The sequence below is a fragment of the Amphiprion ocellaris genome, chromosome 16 (assembly GCF_022539595.1).
Source record: "Amphiprion ocellaris isolate individual 3 ecotype Okinawa chromosome 16, ASM2253959v1, whole genome shotgun sequence".
Taxonomy (NCBI): domain Eukaryota; kingdom Metazoa; phylum Chordata; class Actinopteri; family Pomacentridae; genus Amphiprion; species Amphiprion ocellaris.
In genome coordinates this window covers 26,051,956-26,070,567 of record NC_072781.1, presented here as the reverse complement: position 1 = coordinate 26,070,567, position 18,612 = coordinate 26,051,956, and the positions used below count along the sequence as shown (strand labels likewise).

Sequence of the window (18,612 nt, the reverse complement as noted above, 5' to 3'; positions counted from 1 at the left end):
ACTATGTGTAAAATGTGCATTTCTTAGTTTGAAAAAAAAAATCTTAGCACCGGACTGATGATGGTGATCCCTGGACACACCGCAAGGTGGCAGTAGCAGCCTGGGTTTGGGACTGCAAAACTCAGCCCAAATTCAAAGTTAAATTAAATTTATTATTATTACTAATCACTCTCTATCGTGCTATTAATACTGTTATTTTCTAACAAGTATAACATTCTTTCATCATATGTTCGCAGTATCATTTACCTTGATGTAAGGTCAGATTAAAAAGATTTAACTTGATATATCATACATCTTCACTTTCACTTACATGTATTACTGCCTTTGTCAGTACGCACTGAAAACTTTTGACTTAAACCAATTTGAATTTAGTCAGAACTCCCATAGAGCAAATAAATAGCAACAATAAATAGCAACAGTGGCAACAAATTAAATAAAACTTGAGTTGTACAAACCTGTTTCCTCTGCAGCTCTTCTCTTACCTTCAACCATGAAATGGGTGATCCACCTAAAACATGACAAGTGCATTTTGCATATCATGCAAAAGGTTTGCCTTGTATGCATATTTGTAGTGATTTTAAAAGTCTATCAAAATCATTAACAATGCGTGAAACCTCAATAACTTGAGACCACTCGGTTCAAAAAAGCCATAATCTTCTTCCACACAGTCTTTTATTTGTAAATAATAAAAATGAACTCTTGAATATAAAACATACACATCAGTAGAGCCACATCTGTTATACAAACAAGAACTGTTGCAGTGAATACTTCGTCTTTCGTCTAGAATCGTGGTTTGGGAGTGGGGAGCCATGGGCTGTAAACAATCAGTATTCCTGGAGTAATACTGACAAAGGAAAGGGCAGTCGGCCATACCGCCAAGGGTTTCAACAAAAACATCTGCAAAATATGTCTGCAAAACCAGATTTCTCATTGTCTTTAGAAGTCCAGTCCAAACCAATAGCAATAAACAGGGAATGGGGGGGGGCTGAAGGAGAAGAAAGTAAACGTAGTTCCAATTGGTTCTGCTTATTTTTCTGCAACTGGAAGAAAAATAAAGGCCTTATTAGCGTCCTCCGTGGCTCAAGCACCGGACGCAAGTTCCCCTCAACAAGACCAGGAATGTTTGTGTGTCAGCGATCTTTTGTTTGTTCATAACTTAAGTTCAAGCCGCTCATCCTGATTTGTATGTACAAGGTGTGCGTGTGTGTCTTGGTGATGGGTGTACAGTCAGATACACTCTTTTTATATTCATATATCTATATCTTTATAATTTCTGTCAAACTCATAATGATACTTCATATACATTTAGCTGTTATACACACATTCTCTATCTCTGCCTCTAGCCCCGACTGTCTTAAACTACAGTTTAGACACCTACATCCTCAGATATGCCAGGGGCTCGAGTATGCTCAGTACTACAGAACAGCACTGTTGTTCAAAGGGTTCAAAGAAAAAACTGAAACAAAGACAATATTTTTGGAGACTTCCTAATATGGATATTTAGACCCAGAGTGGTGGGCGTGGCCTGGGTGGAGTTGATTCCCCCTATTGGTCCGCTCCTGTCAGGGGGCCGGGATGGCTTGGCTTTTCTCGGTTTGTATTCATATTCAGTACGAGCAAACTGTACAAGAACATGCAACATACAAGCTGGCCTAAAAGTATGTGGAACTAACACACATAGTCTAGTCTTTTTTTCTGTTTTTGTTTTTTTGAGAATTGTTTGTTAATTTGTCTCGTCTTTCGATTTTACAAAAAAGTAGAGAACGGAACAAAAATGAAACAAACAGAACAAAAGAAACGTGCATGCTGCTTGGGGCTGGGGCGGGGCGTCCCCGAGTCATGCTGCTCCCTCCTACTGGGGGAGTTTGAGGGGTGAGGAAGTTGAGGAGACGGGTGGTGAGGTTTGGGCGAAGGGTGTTCGAGCATATGTGGCCTGACCTTGATCGTCGGCTCACCACCACTCGAAAACCAAACATACACGTACACAGAGGGAGTCTGCACCTTGTGGTACCATTCTGAACTCTAGGCAAAACAAAGACAGAAAAAAATATTCCAAAAGAAAAATAATAAGCTAGTCATTGATTTGGCCTCTGTTTTCTTTCCTCTTTGTTTAAACACAGAGAAAAGTTTTTGTTAGCCTCTATCTGAATGAAGGAGTCAAGCTTTTCTTGTGCTTCCTTTCATATCTCACAGCAAGGCTGTGCACGAAAGAATGTGCACGTGCATGTGCAGGTTCCCTTTCCTTAAAGGTTACCAGACTGAGCCAAACTACTGCCCCTCATCTACGACACTGTTACCATGGTAACACCTGTAGAGACAACAGCCAACCTCTAGACAATAGTTGCATGAAGCTGCAACAGTTTGCTACTTACTATCTCCCACACATCGTTTACACCACTTGTCCCTGTGGCCTAGCAGTAAGCTCTACTCTGATTGGCTGGAGGGCTACTAGGCGGAGGACTCCACTTTGATCGAGTGCTCTGATAGGGGCTGCACAACAAAGTAAAGAGAAATAAAAGAAACAGTAGAGAGAAGTGAACAATGTTGGAGAGAAACCTCCACTGCTGCAGCTCAGGGGAGAAAACAAAAAAGAAAAGCTTTGAAAACATAATGGTGTAAGGAGGAAGAAGAGGGAAGGTGTGAGACGTGATTGTCAGACTCCAGCTAAGCTTTGATTGGCTAGTTCTGTCTCTCCCTCTCTCTTTCTCTCTCTCATTCCCTGTCTCTCCGTCTGGCTTTTCATTGGTTGACTGAGGGCTTCTTGTTGTCGTCCTCGGGGCGTCTTCTCGCCCTCTGCTCAGTTGTGGTCCAGTAGCTGTGGTCCATTATTTTGTCATTTAAGGGGTATTGGGGGGTAGGCAGCCGCCATCCGGTCACTAGGACCGAACACCTGGCGGCGGTCCTGAGCTGTCCAGTGACGTCTGAGATGCCAGCCGCGTGAGCGGAGCTAATGTAGGGTCCACCAATGAAGATGGTGGAAACAGTTTGTACCAGCCAATCACCGTGCTTGAGAGGTCCAGGTCCTCCAATAGGATCTGTGCTACACCCATGAAACATTTATGGTCCAATCGTCCATAGTCGCCCCATACGATCACCTAAAGGAGAGAATGATTCAAATGACTAAATGTTGAGCTGGGGAAAAAGACAGACACTTCAGATTCAAGACTTCAAAGCAAAACTTAATGCTTTTAGACTAGACAAATGGACAAGTCAGCACTGCAGAGTTGTTTCTAAGGGTTGTCCACATTAAGTTTCAAGCCATTTAAGAGAGCCAGTCAATCTCAAGTAACTACACAAATGTTTAAAGAAACACTAGAGCAAAATGACAAGTCATTAAGTCATTCAAAACAAGTCCAGGTCTAGAGTCAAGTACACTAAAACAAGTTTTAGACCAGTGTTTTCAAGACAAGTCTCAAGAAATCGGGACAAGTCTTAATAGTTTCGTTTAGTTTAGTAAAAATTATCAAATTATTTAAGAAAAGTCCAAGTCCTTTGTCATTTAAAAAAGGTCAATACTCAAAGTCTTTATAAGCAAATACAAACTCATTTACAGGTCTTTCAGATTTTTAAATCCTGACAAACACAGGGCTGTGAAAAAATATTCAACATCTCCTGATTTTTTCTACTTTTGTGTGCATCTCATGCTAAACTATGTCAGATCCTCAAAACAGCGGTAACCCAAGCGAACACAAAATACAAGTTTTAAGCAAAAAGATTATCAAATAGCTACTGTGCCTGTATATAGATACTAAATCCAAAAAACTACCGAATTGCAATGATAATTGGTTGCAGCTGGACTAGACACACATAGGCCTGATTACTACCAGCTATGTTCAATCATATCATCACTTCAAAAGACTATTTTCAGAGGCATGACAGGGGCTGAAAGGTCTCACCAGTTGCACACTATGCCGAAATTAATGTGACTAAAATGCATCAGTCTAGGAAGCGTTACAAAGCTGTTTCTAAGGCTCTGGCACTCCACAGACCTACAGTGAGAGACATTATTAAGCAAAACAAATGAAGCAAACTTGAAAAAAAAAGTGAACTTTCCCCAAAGTGGCTAACTTTCAAACATTACTTCCAAAACATGACATCGACTCATCCAGGAAGTCACAACAGATCCCAGGAAAACATCCATGAAACATGAAGCCTCTCTCACCTCAGTGAAGGTCAGTGTTTATGTCTCCACTATCCAAAAAAAACAAACAGGAAAAATGGCATCCATGGGAGAGTGGCAAAGTGAAAAGCACTCCTAATCCAGAAGAACATCAAGGCTTGTCTGAATTTTGCAACTACACAACTTGACAACCCTCAGAGCTTTTGGGAAAATGTTCCATGAACTGAGGAGTTGAAAGCTGAAATATCTGGGAAGACAGGAGTCCAGTTATATCTGGCAAAAACCGGAATTCCACAAAAAGAACATTAGACCTGTGGTCAATCATGGAGGTGGTAGAGTAATGAAGTGGGGATGTTTTGGTGTATCTCCACAACATACAGGGCTACTTTCCATAATTGAGGGAAACACGAACTCTGCTCTCTGACAGAAAATCCTGAGGCGTCAGTCTTGGGCTCGAATCTCAAGGGCAACTGGATTATGCAGCAAGACACTGATCCTAAGCAGAGGAGTAAGTGTACCTGTAAACGACTTCAAAGGAATCAAGTTTTGGAAAGATCTAGTCAAAGTCTGGACCGGAACTCCACTGACATCCTGTGGTGGGACTTTAAAAAACAGCAGTTCATGCTGGAAAATACTCTCTCTTTCACATTGGTTATTTAGGTATTCAACAAGCTTCTTATTTCAATAAATACAGTCATTATTAAAAATGCATATTTTGTCTTGTGTCAGATAGCCTTAACTTTATGTTAGATTTTCTTTTAAAGATCTGATACAATTTAGTAAGAGACAAACAGAAAAGCGAGTTGAATGCCTTTTCACGATGTTGTATCCTGAGACTGCTTTTATGTTTCAGAGTTCTGCTGAGTGTCTTTATATTACAATGATCAAGTAATTTCAATGTTTCAGACTTCTGTCATGTCAAATTTTCACTTTTTTTGCTTTTTAGGTCTCACGTCAAATCAGCTGGCAGCCCAGTGACCTAAGTCAGTATGAAGTCCAAGTCTTGACTCTACAGTTCTGATATACAGTCAATTTTTAACACACTGACAATCACAGTATAGCAAGATCATTTTTACTATGACCTTAAAACATTTCTCTACTGCAAAAAGAATCTATGATTTAATCTTAATTTATTTAAAGAGTCTTCTCATGATAAAGTGAGTAAAGAAAAGCGCTCGGTCTTTACCTGAAGCACCTTGCCCTGGGGGCTCTCATCAAAGAGCAGGTGCTGCTGGTAGAGCGGCTCCAGGGTCTTTCGTGCAATCTTTGTTTTCTTTTTGGCTTTACATGTTCCATTATCCAGCAGGTATACCTTGACATACGGAGCTGGGAAAGGGGTTAAAAGGGAGGATAGACAGAAAGTAGGAAGACAGGAGAAGGAGAAAAAAGAAAAGAAAGTAGACATTTGATATGAGCAGAGGGAGTAGGGAGGAAGAAGAGGTAGGGAGGCTGTGCATGTGACTAGATCTCATGGCTTTAGGCTGCATCAATCTGAATTTCACCGTCAGTGTTTGGGTAAAAGCGTTGTTTCCAGATTGAATGTGACTGTTACCTGGGAGGGATTTGGAGCCTGGTTTGGGGGTAAGGCCTCGTGCCCTGATCACCTCCACCTCCAGTTGGCCTTTCTTATCCATCAAACCAATCTGAACATCACCTGTGCAGAGAGGAGTGACAACATTAATTTAAAAACTGACTATGGAAACTTTCAGACAATTATGTAAAAAATATCAGTGTACTTCTTGAACAAAGCAGGACATATAGAGTGTATCTGTAGATAAACAACAGCTGTTGAAATACTATTTTTCTTCTATCTTCAAGTTTAATGAGGACAATAAAACCTGACAAATGTACTGTCCTTTCTGGAATATAAATATACACACGCTGTGTCTAAAATGTATAGCAGACCTGATGGAGCTGTCACTCACCCATGGCAGGTGTTGCCAAAGTTTGCCGGCCCACCAGTTGACCGGGACCTAATCCATCCAGGAAGTCACTGAACTGACTGTCGGCACCCAACCTCATCCCTGAGAAGATCAAACTGACACACACAAGCATAAATGATTCACTGTCCTCTTCACACTATGCCAATAGTCGTTATAAGACACCGCAGTATCATTGTGAACTTTTTACACCAGTATTGTGCAGCAGCGCAACTCTACTCATTTTTTCTTTTGCAAGTCCTAGTCGGCCTGTGAAAACACTTCTAGATCTTCTGTGACCTTGGAGGAATTTTCTCAATTCTGAAAAAATAGCCTACATTATATCATGAGGCTTATCTGGGCTTAGGCTTGAAGACTACAAAGTTGTAACAGAAAGTCTGTGACTCACACTGCGTCGTGGATTGAGCTTCAAAGTTCCTTATTATTGCTGACCCTAAAAGATGGTAAAAATTCTCATCTCACTGGCCTTTAGTAGCTATTCTGAAGCTTTCGATCACTGCACATGATCTTCCTCAGCAGATGGAGTTGGCTAAATTTTCATGTTTTCCATAGTGTTTTTATTTCACCGGCAGGAAGGTTCTACCAAAAAGTCTTGGTTGTATTATAGGGTTAACAACTAACTCTTCGCTTATCATCAAATACATCCCAAACCCTGACATGCAGCGTTGTTATGAGGTAAGCAGTGCTATTCACTTAATCTGTAAGTGCTCAGAATGTTTTGGCTCCTGAGTGTAGGTCTTTTGCTGTATACCGGCACTATTCTTTCGTGAGTACATACTTTCCCTCAGAGCTGTAGCTGTTCATGCTGCCATCAGTCGACTCTCTGCTGGCCTGTCGGTTCATGGCTGATCCTCCTCGTGGATACTCCACTGCCATGCCCGTCTCCACGCTCCTCTGGATGCTGCTGCTGCCTGCTTTACCCACTTTCTTACCTGTTGATGCCTCTGTAGCAAAGAAAGAAAGAATAAAGTTTAGCTACTTGTCCTTGCATGTGCAGATTTAACCAAGGGTCTAATTAGTTATCAGGCATCTCTTGACATATAGATCCCAAACTCAAATTGGATCTTTATTTGTACAACAGATATATAGATTACAAGTTTTAGGGGTTGAATTGAGTCTTTTTGTTAATGTACAGCTCCAAATTGTCAACTTTGGCCTGATAACTATGGGTTGAGATTAATCTCTATGCAGGTCAACCCATGCAAAACATTATCCTACAGTGACCTCAACCACATCTCAAAAATATTTGAACATGAAAAAAGAAATATAATCACTGGATTTGTTGAAATTGGCTGAAGTTTTTATTGTTCTTTAAGATGATGAGGTCACTGCAGGAAGACCTGAATTTTTAAAGAAATTAACAAAAAACAAACAAAAAAACTGTCTCGGTCAGTCCTCTCATACCTTGGATGTTTAGCAGGGATGCAAAAGTAAGGGCTGAAGAAATCACATAGAGTACATTAAACCATAAAGGAAGAGTTCAGCTCATAAATGCTGGCTGTTTTTATCATTAACACAACGCTCTTTAGGATTCAGCTTCATTTTGTATCTGTATTCATAATTAAAAAGCAAATATGCCCTGTGTGCTGCAGCAATCAAACTACTAAGGATATTTTTAATTGACTCAGCCAGGCATCTTCAGAAACTGAACCAGCCTTTAAAGATAATAGTAAAAGAGGAGGGTGGAGTAAGGAAGCGTGCCAGAGACAGAGTTCAGGAAGGGCTTACGGAGTGCTGGGAACATTTATGTTTCTAACAAAACTACTCTTCAACTTTTCTATGTGCTCGTTTTTTCTGTAGCTCCCTGTTTGCCTGAGTTTGGTCTGTTTTGTCTGTGTCTGTAAAAAGTGTACAGTGATGCTTTAAAAATTACTTGTAAAGCTACGAGCAAACTGAAGATTGTCAAAATAATTAGAGAAACATCAGAAAAATTGCATCTAACTGTTGCTACACTACATTCTAAATGTACTTTCTAGTACAATATGGTATCACACTCTTTGAAAGATGATCATACACTCACTATGTATTATACTATACTGTATGTGGCAAATATAAATCCTTACAAGCATCACCTCTTTTAACGTGCTACTTGTCACAGGTTAATTTTCTCCCTATAGTGTCCTGTAGTGTCTGACTTCCTGCCTTTTGCTTTACCTTTCTGTCTGTCCGCCGCCTTACCCGCCGCCTCTGAAATAACACATACAACAACAACAAAGCCAATAAACAACAACAACAACAACATCATCAGCACACTAGATACACTGATAATCTCTTTCATTTTTCTGAATCATTCTTCAGGACTCACTGACTGTTGTCTGTTTGCAGTAGTCGTATTTTCAGTACTCTGTGTCTGCATTGTTTTGAATCCCTCTAGAATTAGTCCTAATAATCAGCCCACTTCTTTTTTTACAAATAAGGATTCATCAAATAAATGCCCCCACAATGCATTCAATAACAGTTTTTCCAATCCAGTCTAAGTGCATGTGAGCATACTGACATCATATAACTGCACTGTCTCCCAAAGATTCAATTTACGAGATTCAGCACAGTCTCTGACAAAAAACAACAAAAAAAAAGAGTTTCAGTCAACATTTAGCATTTAAATAAACTAAAATCATATATTTTCATTCAGATTAACTGTAGTGCATTTGCTAATTAAATGCATCTTTGGGAAAATGCTAAATAAATGATTATGCTTTGAATTTTGTTATACAATTTATGTTATTCATTTGTAATAATGATGCCACACCATCTGCAATATCTTGCTGTCAGCCTCTAACAGCTGGTTTTAATATAATACCAGCTGAAAATCTTACTATTGCTGAACTCTAGTAGTTGTAACGTCGTACGTTGTTGCAGTGATGTAGAAGTGCACCTCAGGCTTCATAGAACTAGTAATGAAAACATTTATATCTTCTAACCAGAGGGGGCAGTGAAACACTGCCTTATCAGTCTGGTAATTCAGATATACTTGATGCCACTCCCTCCTTTTTAAAAATGCCTTTCAAGCAAAGCTTGCCATTTCAGTTTCACTGATAAATATTTTATATTAACTCTTTTACTTTGTCCATCATCTGCCAAAAGGAAAGACTGATTTACCACACAATATAAAACAGACTAGATGCCATTAGAGGCTGCCAATCTTCTTGGCAGTGGTATTTATTTACTGTAATTACACTAATGATTGTGCTGGTGGCTCTTTGATGAATGGATACACACAGCAACTTTAAAGACTTTTGCTGAGGGTTTTGTGATTGGCATTGCCATGTAGTGTAGGATCTGCTGGATAAATGGACCTGCTAAGATGATTCTGTAAGCATACTACATTTTGATGTTGTATACAACTGCTGATAAATTAGTTTAATCTTGGAGACATGATAGGTGACATCATATTTGTGATGTTTGACTAGATGATGAGAGCAAGAAATATCAATCAACAGTTTTTCTTCTCCCAGAATTTTTTGTGTCTCTGATCCTTCTGTTTGTGTTTCTTCCTGCCTCTGTGGGGCTGCGTGATGATTGCTCTGTCAGTCAGTCTGTTCTCTGACCTGTCTGGCTAAGTTGAGAGGTACTCCGACTCCGTCTGGACGGTAGGATGGCGACAACACGTTGGCTGAGGCTCGAGCGTCGCTTCTTGATTCCACTCCCCAGGCTCCCGAGCGCCGTGTCTGATTGACTGCCATCAGCGTGCTCCATGCCGTAGATCTCACCACTCACGCTGGTGCTCTTCATCATGTGGCGACCCGATGCACGCATGGCTCGGCTGATCGTCACGTTTTACAATAGCAAGCAAATAAAGTCACCCAAAGCTAAGTTTATTACATTAACATTGTTCATTGATTCATCTAGTCTACACACACACACACAGTCAGCGTGTCTGTGTGTGTGTGTGTGTGTGTGTGTGTGTGTGTGTGTGTGTGTGTGTGTGTGTGTGTGTGTGTGTGTGTGTGTGTGTGTGTGTGTGTGTGTGTGTGTGTACCTGAAGCGTCCCCGGGGTCTCTCTGACTGGATGGACATGTAGCTGGTGCTACTGATGCGAGAGGCACTGCTGGTTCGAGAGATGGCTGACACGTCGCTGACATCACTGTCTGAGGACTTATGGGAAACATTTTCACTACTCCTCCTCTGGTCCCTATAGATCTGCAGGAGCCACATATTAAATGTTATAAGCAGATTCTAGTACAAAAAACACACAGGCAGCTGTCTGGCTGAGAAAGAAAACACAACTAAGTAAAGTGAATACTGGACTTGAAATTTACAATCTCCACTTATTTTAGCATCAACTGGAAAGCAAAAACACACAAAAAATGTTTTTTATTTAATTGTAGATAAATTCAGGCATCAAGGGGTTAAGGAGCGAGTCACAGGCTTCATCTACTGAGAAAGTGACCTGCCTGCAGACTGAACAGTAATTTCATTAAGTAGTCAAACACTGTCACATCCTTAAATTGCAATTCTAACACACAAAATGTGTTTTTTTTGTTGAGTGGAGCTATACTGGGAATTATGGGACATCACTCCATGAAACAATGGGACCCTTAACGTCCTTAACAGGTCCAGCTAATGAAAAATACAGCCAGAGAGATGTCAAATATTCAGAGAATCACCACAAAGTTTAAGCTGTTGCCCATTTCAAAATTACTACTGTACCACACAAATCTTCCCTTTTCTGCAGACATTTATGATTTTGGTTTCATAGTGAAATATATGTGGTTTTTGGAGTCTTCCTTCAGTTCAAACCTTATTCACCTTCCAACAAAAATTTGCGACTTTTTGCCTGCTGTTACTTTATGCACATTTTTATCCCTGCCACAGCATGAACTGGTACTTGTGAACTATTTTTTAGAGTTTGTGCTGATGAGCTATACCCTCAGATATATATCATTTTATATTTTGTCAAATGCAGGACAACGCACTGCATCACTCAAACAAAAGCACTTTAATTATGGCATGCTCACATTTGCGAAAGTCCTGATATTCCCATTAAACTGTCTTCTGTAAGTTAGGGACAGGAAAACCAGCCAGTATGGATAATACATTTCTGTATTTGATCTGTTAGGTGAATTCCTGAGTGACTGCCCAGTTGGAACCAGTTCATTTATTGAGTGCTTTTCACCATTACTGTAAGATAATTTATTACTTTCTCAGACTGCTGCTGTGCTTCAGCACCATTATGGCTCATGCTGTCCGGCTGGTACCTTTACTGTCCATGTCCACTCTTCTGATGAATTTGTTTAAAAGTAAACCATCAGGCTAGATGAAGCCCCAAAATAACTGCAAAAAAAAATGTGGCCCACCTCCCGTTTGTTCTTGAGGGTTCGGTCCAGGTCCTGTTGGCTGGAGGTGGTAGCAGCTGACACCCGGTTGGAATGAACCCTCATTTGGAGCTGACGAACACGCTCCTCTGCTACCAGGGCTGAACAAACACAACATACAAGAAATGTGTTAAGCTCCCACTTAATCAGACACTGCACCAGAAATTTTCCCTATCTACAGCAAGGACAATGGTGTTAGATATGGCGGCTGGTGAGAAAACTGGAAAACAGAAACACCAGAACAGTGTTTTTGCAGAACTTCATGTTTTTATCCACCTAACCATTTTATCCCATTAGATGTTTGTATGAAATTTTGACATAATTAGCATATACATTCTTCAGGTATGGCCAAAAATGTGTTTTGTAAAGTTATAGTGACCTTTGACCACCAAAATCTGATCAGTCCATCATCTAGTCCAAATGGATGATAGTAGCAAGTTTATAGAAACTCCTTCAATTTCTTGTCATTGACACCAGTTCTAAAGATGCATCACATGGCCCATTGAAAGACAGACTAAAAACAGACAGAATATTTCCCATCAAGGGGAAACGTGACAAATTACAGCAACTTCATGCTCACAATGATGTGGGTATTTCTGACCATTTGGGATCAGCCATGAGCAGGATAATGGCTCCGCAGGTAACAATTGTAAACACTTGTCAGACTAAATTAAACAGGATATGATGCTGAAATGTGATGTTGTGGTTTACTTTGTTTATATCATAACCTAAAAACTCGCTAGCTTGAAACTAGCTAGTGGTTACTAAAGACATAAACTTAAAGACAGATTTTAAACACAGCTGATGCATCCCAGTCAAAAAGATCGATATTCACTTTCAAATTTTCAAGGCTAAAGTAATTCATTCAAATCTAAAGGGAGTCTACCATTAGACTGTCGATCATGACTGGTCATCCATTTGTTTTTCTAACCACGTAAATATATACCAGAGAATGACAGAAATAATGAAGTTTTTGCCCATGGATTAGGAACTTTTATATCATGTTTTTGTGTATTTTTTTCTTTATATGTCAAAGCATGTATATTCTAGAGATGAGGGCATGATTATTTGACTGCAATAAAAATGTCTCCCTGAAATGCAATACACAAGTCCACAGAGAACAGGGAAGCACCCTGGTAGTAGTGGTCTCATGGATGCGTCTAGTCTAGGGGTTCAGCATCTTAATCTCCTCCAGGTGGATAGATACCAGATGTATTAATTATACATCATTCAGAATTTCTTCATGCTAACCAATGCCAACATATCCTCCACATACCTTGTTCTGCGGTGTTGCTCTTGGGGGGAAGCTGTGGGAGCTGTCTCACTCTGCGGGCTGAGGAGGACGTCACTGAGGAGGAAAGAGACGCACCACCTTGGAGGTGGCCCCTAACACAGAATAAAAAGAGTAAAACAGATGGAGAAGAAAACAGACAGGGGGGAGAGTGACATGAGGGAGAGAAGAGTGAATAGAAGCAAAGATGAAAAGAGTGGGAATAAAAAGGAGAGAACATTATGTTTAAGTCCTGGTATTTGTGGTCCAGGCCACTGCAGTATTGGCTCTTTGCTGGTCGAACATCACATTCCTCGAGTTCATCCTATTCAAAAAGTATTATTTACACATTAAAAGTAAAGACTATATTCAAATTCACATGAAGTTACACAAAAAAAGAGCAGAAAAACAGCCAATCTCACATAAACTTGATGTGAGTTCACATTTGTTCACTTGAGATGAGTAACAATAAAGACAAAGTTGCAAACAAAAAAAAACAAACAAACTGGGCAGAATGTATCTACAGGAAAAGCATCAGTTTTGGATATGAGAGAACAGCAACAACATCAGTGGCCACATCATATTCACAAAGTGAAGCAAAGTGAAGCTTGTTGAGGGGTTGATAGTGAGGGATCCTGCAGCAAAATAAGATTCAGACAGTGAAACAACACATAGAGAAGGTGAAAGCCTTCAAGCGCAAATTATTCCACCGTGTCTGAAGACATTCATTCATTCTGATCCATTCTCACAAAAGATCCAAGAACAGGGGTTATTCATAAAACCTGTGTTTTCTGTTAACTGTGAATAAACCTAACTTAGTTTGTCATTTCCATGTTTTTGCTGCGTTGCTCCAATCAGATTACATGCATGTTTTTAAAAAACAGTAACAGAAAAACAGCTAATCTCCTAGAATTTTTCTTAGTTCAATAAAAATGAAATGCTTGTAAATGCAAATATCTTTTTTCGCACATGAATAAATCACTAGCTCAGTTGTAGTAGACAATTTACTTCAAATTGCCTCTTTACTGACCACCGTTGCATTTATCCTCCATCTCAGGCAAACGAATCTAATGACTGCTGTAAAATGTATCCATCATTTATTAAATTATTGTCCCTTTAATGTTGTTTTACAAATTACCCCGTTATAAAGAAATGTGCTGAGTATTGTTCAAACAGACCACAATATGCAAAACAGACAATTCATCATGTACCAACAACTCACACATTCACATGTCCACAAAGAACACCTACAATACAATAAATACACAAACACCATACAGCAGCAGCATCCAGCGCTGTCACATGGCATTGACGTTTCACAAAAAACACACACATACACAAAAAAAAACCAAAACTATGTAGGCGTGAGAGAGCAGCTCTATCTTGTTCTCCTCTACCACAATCTCTAGAGCAAATGAGAGAAGATCTGCATCTGTGCCAGCGGGTTAGAGGGGAGGTGATTCAACAGGAATCCCCTTACCAGGGGGCCGCAGTGGGGCCTTCTTTCCTCTGGAGCCCCTTAAGATGGAGGTGGGCTTGATTCTGGTGCACATACACACAAGTGCGTACAATCACACAAGTGCCATACAAACCCAAAGACCCGCAATACAGTGTGCAAGCAGCGGCATGCAGGAAGGGAGATGGGGTTGAAAACATGGGTTTGAGGAAAAATGGAAAAAAAAAAGAAAAAAGAAGAAAATGAATAAAAACAGAAAATTGAAATTATATTAAATGAACAATTGGCAAAACTGTATTTTGTATGTACCATTAACCTTAATTTGTTCAACAATTTTAACCATAAAGTCCAAACCGCCTAAAAGGTGCAAAAATGGTTTATGCTAAAGGACCAATGTCGACACATCAAACCATGTCTCCTAACATTATATTTATATACTATTTGCTTGCAACGTCAGATGAGTTTTAATGATGATTTAAGTATAGTTCATCTTTTTATTGTTATATATATATCGCTGTATAAAAAGCTAATTTTTAGGAGACAGAGTTGACACATGGCATTGATTTACAGAATATGTTTATGTTTGCAAGGCCACATGGGGCCTTTAGACAGAACATATTAACATACTATGCACGTATCTCCCTGTCAATCTGTTGTAAGATGATGTACTATATTGTCATTGTAGGTCAGTGAATACAACCAGCATATCTCTACGCAAATCAATGTGTATTTATGGGGTCTCTGACCCTGAAGAGGGAGAGATATCCAATGAAAGCTGGACCCAACTCTAGGTAAGCACTAAAGGCCTCAAAGAATACATAAACCTGGTTAGTGTTTAGTTACAAATTGCCAGTTAGGACTAAACACTAACCAAAAAATGGCTTCTTCCAAACTGGTCAGTGAAGTGGAGAAGCTCCAAGCTCTGCCTGTAAATAACCACATTTGACATGTGCTGAGTTTACAGTACATGTCTTACCTGCCACTCTCAGAGAGCTTCCTGCCAAGAGTCTGACACTCAGGCGCTTCCAGGGTCCGAGGCTGCCTGGAAAATGGTGGATGAGCAAAGGGAACAACACAAAGCAGAAAAAAAGATGGATGGATGGATGAATGAGAGGATGGAAGGAAGCATGATGGTGGATAAATCATTTAGATTTAGAAGAGCCTGAGTCTGTCAGCGGCCGTCATTGGCCTTACAAGTTTATGATCTGGAAAACAGGAAATAGAAGGCATGCTGTGATGGATGGTATGATGGTGATAGGAATAGGGGGTGTCACACAACCATGCTTCATTTGTAACTGTGCCTGCATGTGTGTGTGTTTGTGTGCACGTAAGTGTGTGTACCTCTTCTTTGTACTGAAGTGAATTAAAGTCTCTTGAGATGGAAGTAGCATCCATATTCTCCATTCATGGACATGAAGATGACAAGGATGATACATGCACCACACACACACACACACACACACACACACACACACACACACACACACACACACACACACACACACACACACACACACACACACACACACACACACACACACACACACACACACACACACACAAAACACAGTCACACTTATGATATGAATTACGGATATCATGAAGTCATTGTCGAACGCTAAGCCTTGAAGAGAGAAACTTCTCAAAGACTAAGAAGGGGTAGGCAAGCACAAAGAAGCTACAGATGCAAATTCCCACAACAAAAAGAGTAGACTGCAAGTAGCAAACGTAACAGGGCAGGATTTCACACCATAGCCAGTAGAAGCTACCTTAAGATAAAAAGCGCTCAAGCCTGACACTAAAAGTTGTGCAGGAAGGATAGAAAGTCAACAGAACAAAACTACTTCAACATCACAACCAAAGATGTTTCTACGACTCAAACTACAAACCAGAAGGACACAACCTACATATTAAAAACCAAACAAGCAACCCTTTACACAATGTGAGTGACAAATTATAAAACAAAATAGAACTTGTCGATGCCTAGGGGACTTTGTGACTTTCATTATGACAAGTTCTACATTGTATATCACGTTCACTCTCACTGTGTTCAGTTCATCTATCACCACAGTTTAAAATAAGGAGCTAAATGGCAAAAAGTGACAAGAATAGCTTGTGATTTTATCTTGTATTTGTTTAAAAAAAATACATAATTGGTTTCTAAAAAATAATAAATTCAGTTACAAACAAGTTTAAAGAAACACTTTGACATTTTAGGAAGAATGCTTGTTCACTTTCCTGTTGAGACTTAAATGACAACATTGATGATATGACAATCTGCCTGCTAAATGTGCAGCTATTGCCAGAGCATGTTAACATAGTTTAGCATACACACTTGCAGTAAGGTTAAGCTGACAAAATCTACCCATCAGCACCTTCAAAGCTCATTAGTTAACAAAGACTTTCTCGCATTTTAATCTGTACATCTGGACAACACCAGGCTAGCTGATTGCCCCCATCTTAATTCATTATGCTTGGCTATATATTGACCTGCCAAAATTTAGGTGACATGAATAATATATTTCCCAAAATGTCCACGTATTTCTTTAAAAGATGTTTTTAAAAAAATCACCCACCTTCTTGCTGAAAGATGTTTGGTGAAAACAAGTTACACGTGATACAAGATAATGTCACTCACTACACTTCATCAGAATAGGGAGACCTGGAAAAGTTTAAATTCACTACCAGCTAGTCACAGAAATATCAAATGTCAGCAAAGAGATTAGTGCAAATATGAAGCAGAGCTTGACATTTGCCTGAACCCAGTAAGACCCAACCGAAGCAGAAAGATTTCCAAGGTTTAAAAATCAGTAAGTTATTAGGAGTATTAAAAAATAAAAAAAACAAAAACAAAAAACAAGCTTGGCAAAAAGTGAGATATTGGGTGATCATTTGCCTCATAAGAAAGCTTTTCTCCTGTCTTGTTATTCTGTGATTCATCAGAAAACTTTACGGTCTGGGTCATAATGGTATCAGATTTTAAGGCACAAGTCAAGCTCCAAGAAGAAGCGGTTGGGGGGTCCACAAAAGGGTACCTGTCGTCTTCAGGGGAAGCATGTTGGATAAGAATCCTGGGACTTGCTGGACGTCTTCGGGGCAGGGAATGGGACAAAGATTTTCTATGTGTACACATACAAAATACATCACCCATATGACCATATCAGCAAAAAATCACTAAACCAGAGAGCAGACTAACTCCATTAATGGGTATGCACATAGTGAAAAATTATCTGTTTGTGCCTGCCATGGCTACTGGTATATTTAGACAAGTCTGAGGAAACAGAACAAGCCATAAATACAATACTGGCATACTATGACTTCATACAGTTGGTTGGGCATCAGGAACCAGTTCCAGCTTAGAACCAGTTCCAAACTTGTGACTCCAAATGAATCATTAAGAAAATGTAATTGAATTTTTGCTTAAGAGTTCCTAAAGAAATGTGCGGTGCACTCGAAATCTTGGACTGGATTTATGACTAGTCAGAATGATGCTGCAGACATCGTAAAGTGGAATTCTGTCAAGTCAAGATGAAAGTACAGATGTCTTGATTTACAGTTTTGACTATATGAAATGATGCAGATATGTGCAGTTATGGTCTCTCTATGAAAACAATACTTCCAGTTGAGCTACTTAAAAACTCAGCAGCACAGGTTGTAACTAAGAACAGAAGGAGAGTGCACATTATACCAATTTTAAAGTTTATAACTTCCAATGTTATCTTGAAACTAGATTTTTTTTATGTTCCTGTGTTTCATTGTTAAGATGAAAGAAAAATGTCAATTGTATGTAGATTTGTTGCTTCAACAAACATTAACAATAAACTTACATGTGACTTTTAGAAAAAAGGCATCCACTGAATGGAATTGTTTACGGTATGGTCACACTATAGATGGAATCACTTTCACACCAGCATGGACAGGATGTGTGATGCAGTGAATCACAAGCTTTTCAATGAACATATGTCACGTTGTATGTGGAATAAATCCAAACCGATGATCTCACAACTGATCGAACAGATCTTGATGATGCTGGGAATGGTTATGCTGATATTACTGACAAATGAGCGGTTCACAAGTCAACTGGTTGTGCAGAAGACTGGATTGTGTGGTGCTAAACAAGAACAAGTAGATTTGGTGATGAAGTTTCATTATTAGCTATAGTAATTGGTGTGTTTCGTAACAAGAGGTGCACCGATTCTGTGGTCAGAGGACCAATTACACCAGCTGCACAATAGCTCATACTTCACTGAAGCTGTTTAGGCACAAAACAATTTGCTGAACACATTTTACTAAAAAGTAGTCAATCTAAAATTTTGCATATACAAAATGTAGACTAACCTGCTGATGTTATATTTTGTGAAAATCGCTGCACCTTCACACACAACTTTGAGGATCAAGGCAAAGTACGGGAGTTGCTGGGTGGAACAGTAGGAGAAGTAGAGTGGTGCACAGTGGTGGTGTGGGTGAAGAGAGGGGAGGGGGTTTATTATTTGCCTACTGCAGGGTCATTC

The 18,612-nt window shown here is 39.6% G+C and overlaps 1 protein-coding gene across 36 annotated transcripts in view; it reads right to left on the bottom strand.

Moving 5' to 3' along the window:
* Window positions 1–653: 653 nt before the first annotated feature.
* The window catches only part of LOC111570507 (regulating synaptic membrane exocytosis protein 1-like), a 109,821-nt gene continuing 91,862 nt past the window's right edge, over window positions 654–18,612 (bottom strand). For 15 of the 36 annotated variants that reach the window (XM_055018442.1, XM_055018449.1, XM_055018450.1 and 12 more), the window contains 13 exons: window positions 17,137–17,220; window positions 15,443–15,499; window positions 15,078–15,143; window positions 12,652–12,761; window positions 11,358–11,476; window positions 10,040–10,200; window positions 9,609–9,823; window positions 8,215–8,247; window positions 6,839–7,004; window positions 6,046–6,158; window positions 5,673–5,774; window positions 5,307–5,446; window positions 654–3,095 (listed from right to left, as the gene is read on the bottom strand). In XM_055018442.1, coding sequence (XP_054874417.1) covers window positions 2,877–3,095; window positions 5,307–5,446; window positions 5,673–5,774; window positions 6,046–6,158; window positions 6,839–7,004; window positions 8,215–8,247; window positions 9,609–9,823; window positions 10,040–10,200; window positions 11,358–11,476; window positions 12,652–12,761; window positions 15,078–15,143; window positions 15,443–15,499; window positions 17,137–17,220 — 1,585 coding nt within the window. In that variant the 3' untranslated portion in view covers window positions 654–2,876. The other 21 variants (XM_035949559.2, XM_055018456.1, XM_055018460.1 and 18 more) reach the window with 9 other exon arrangements.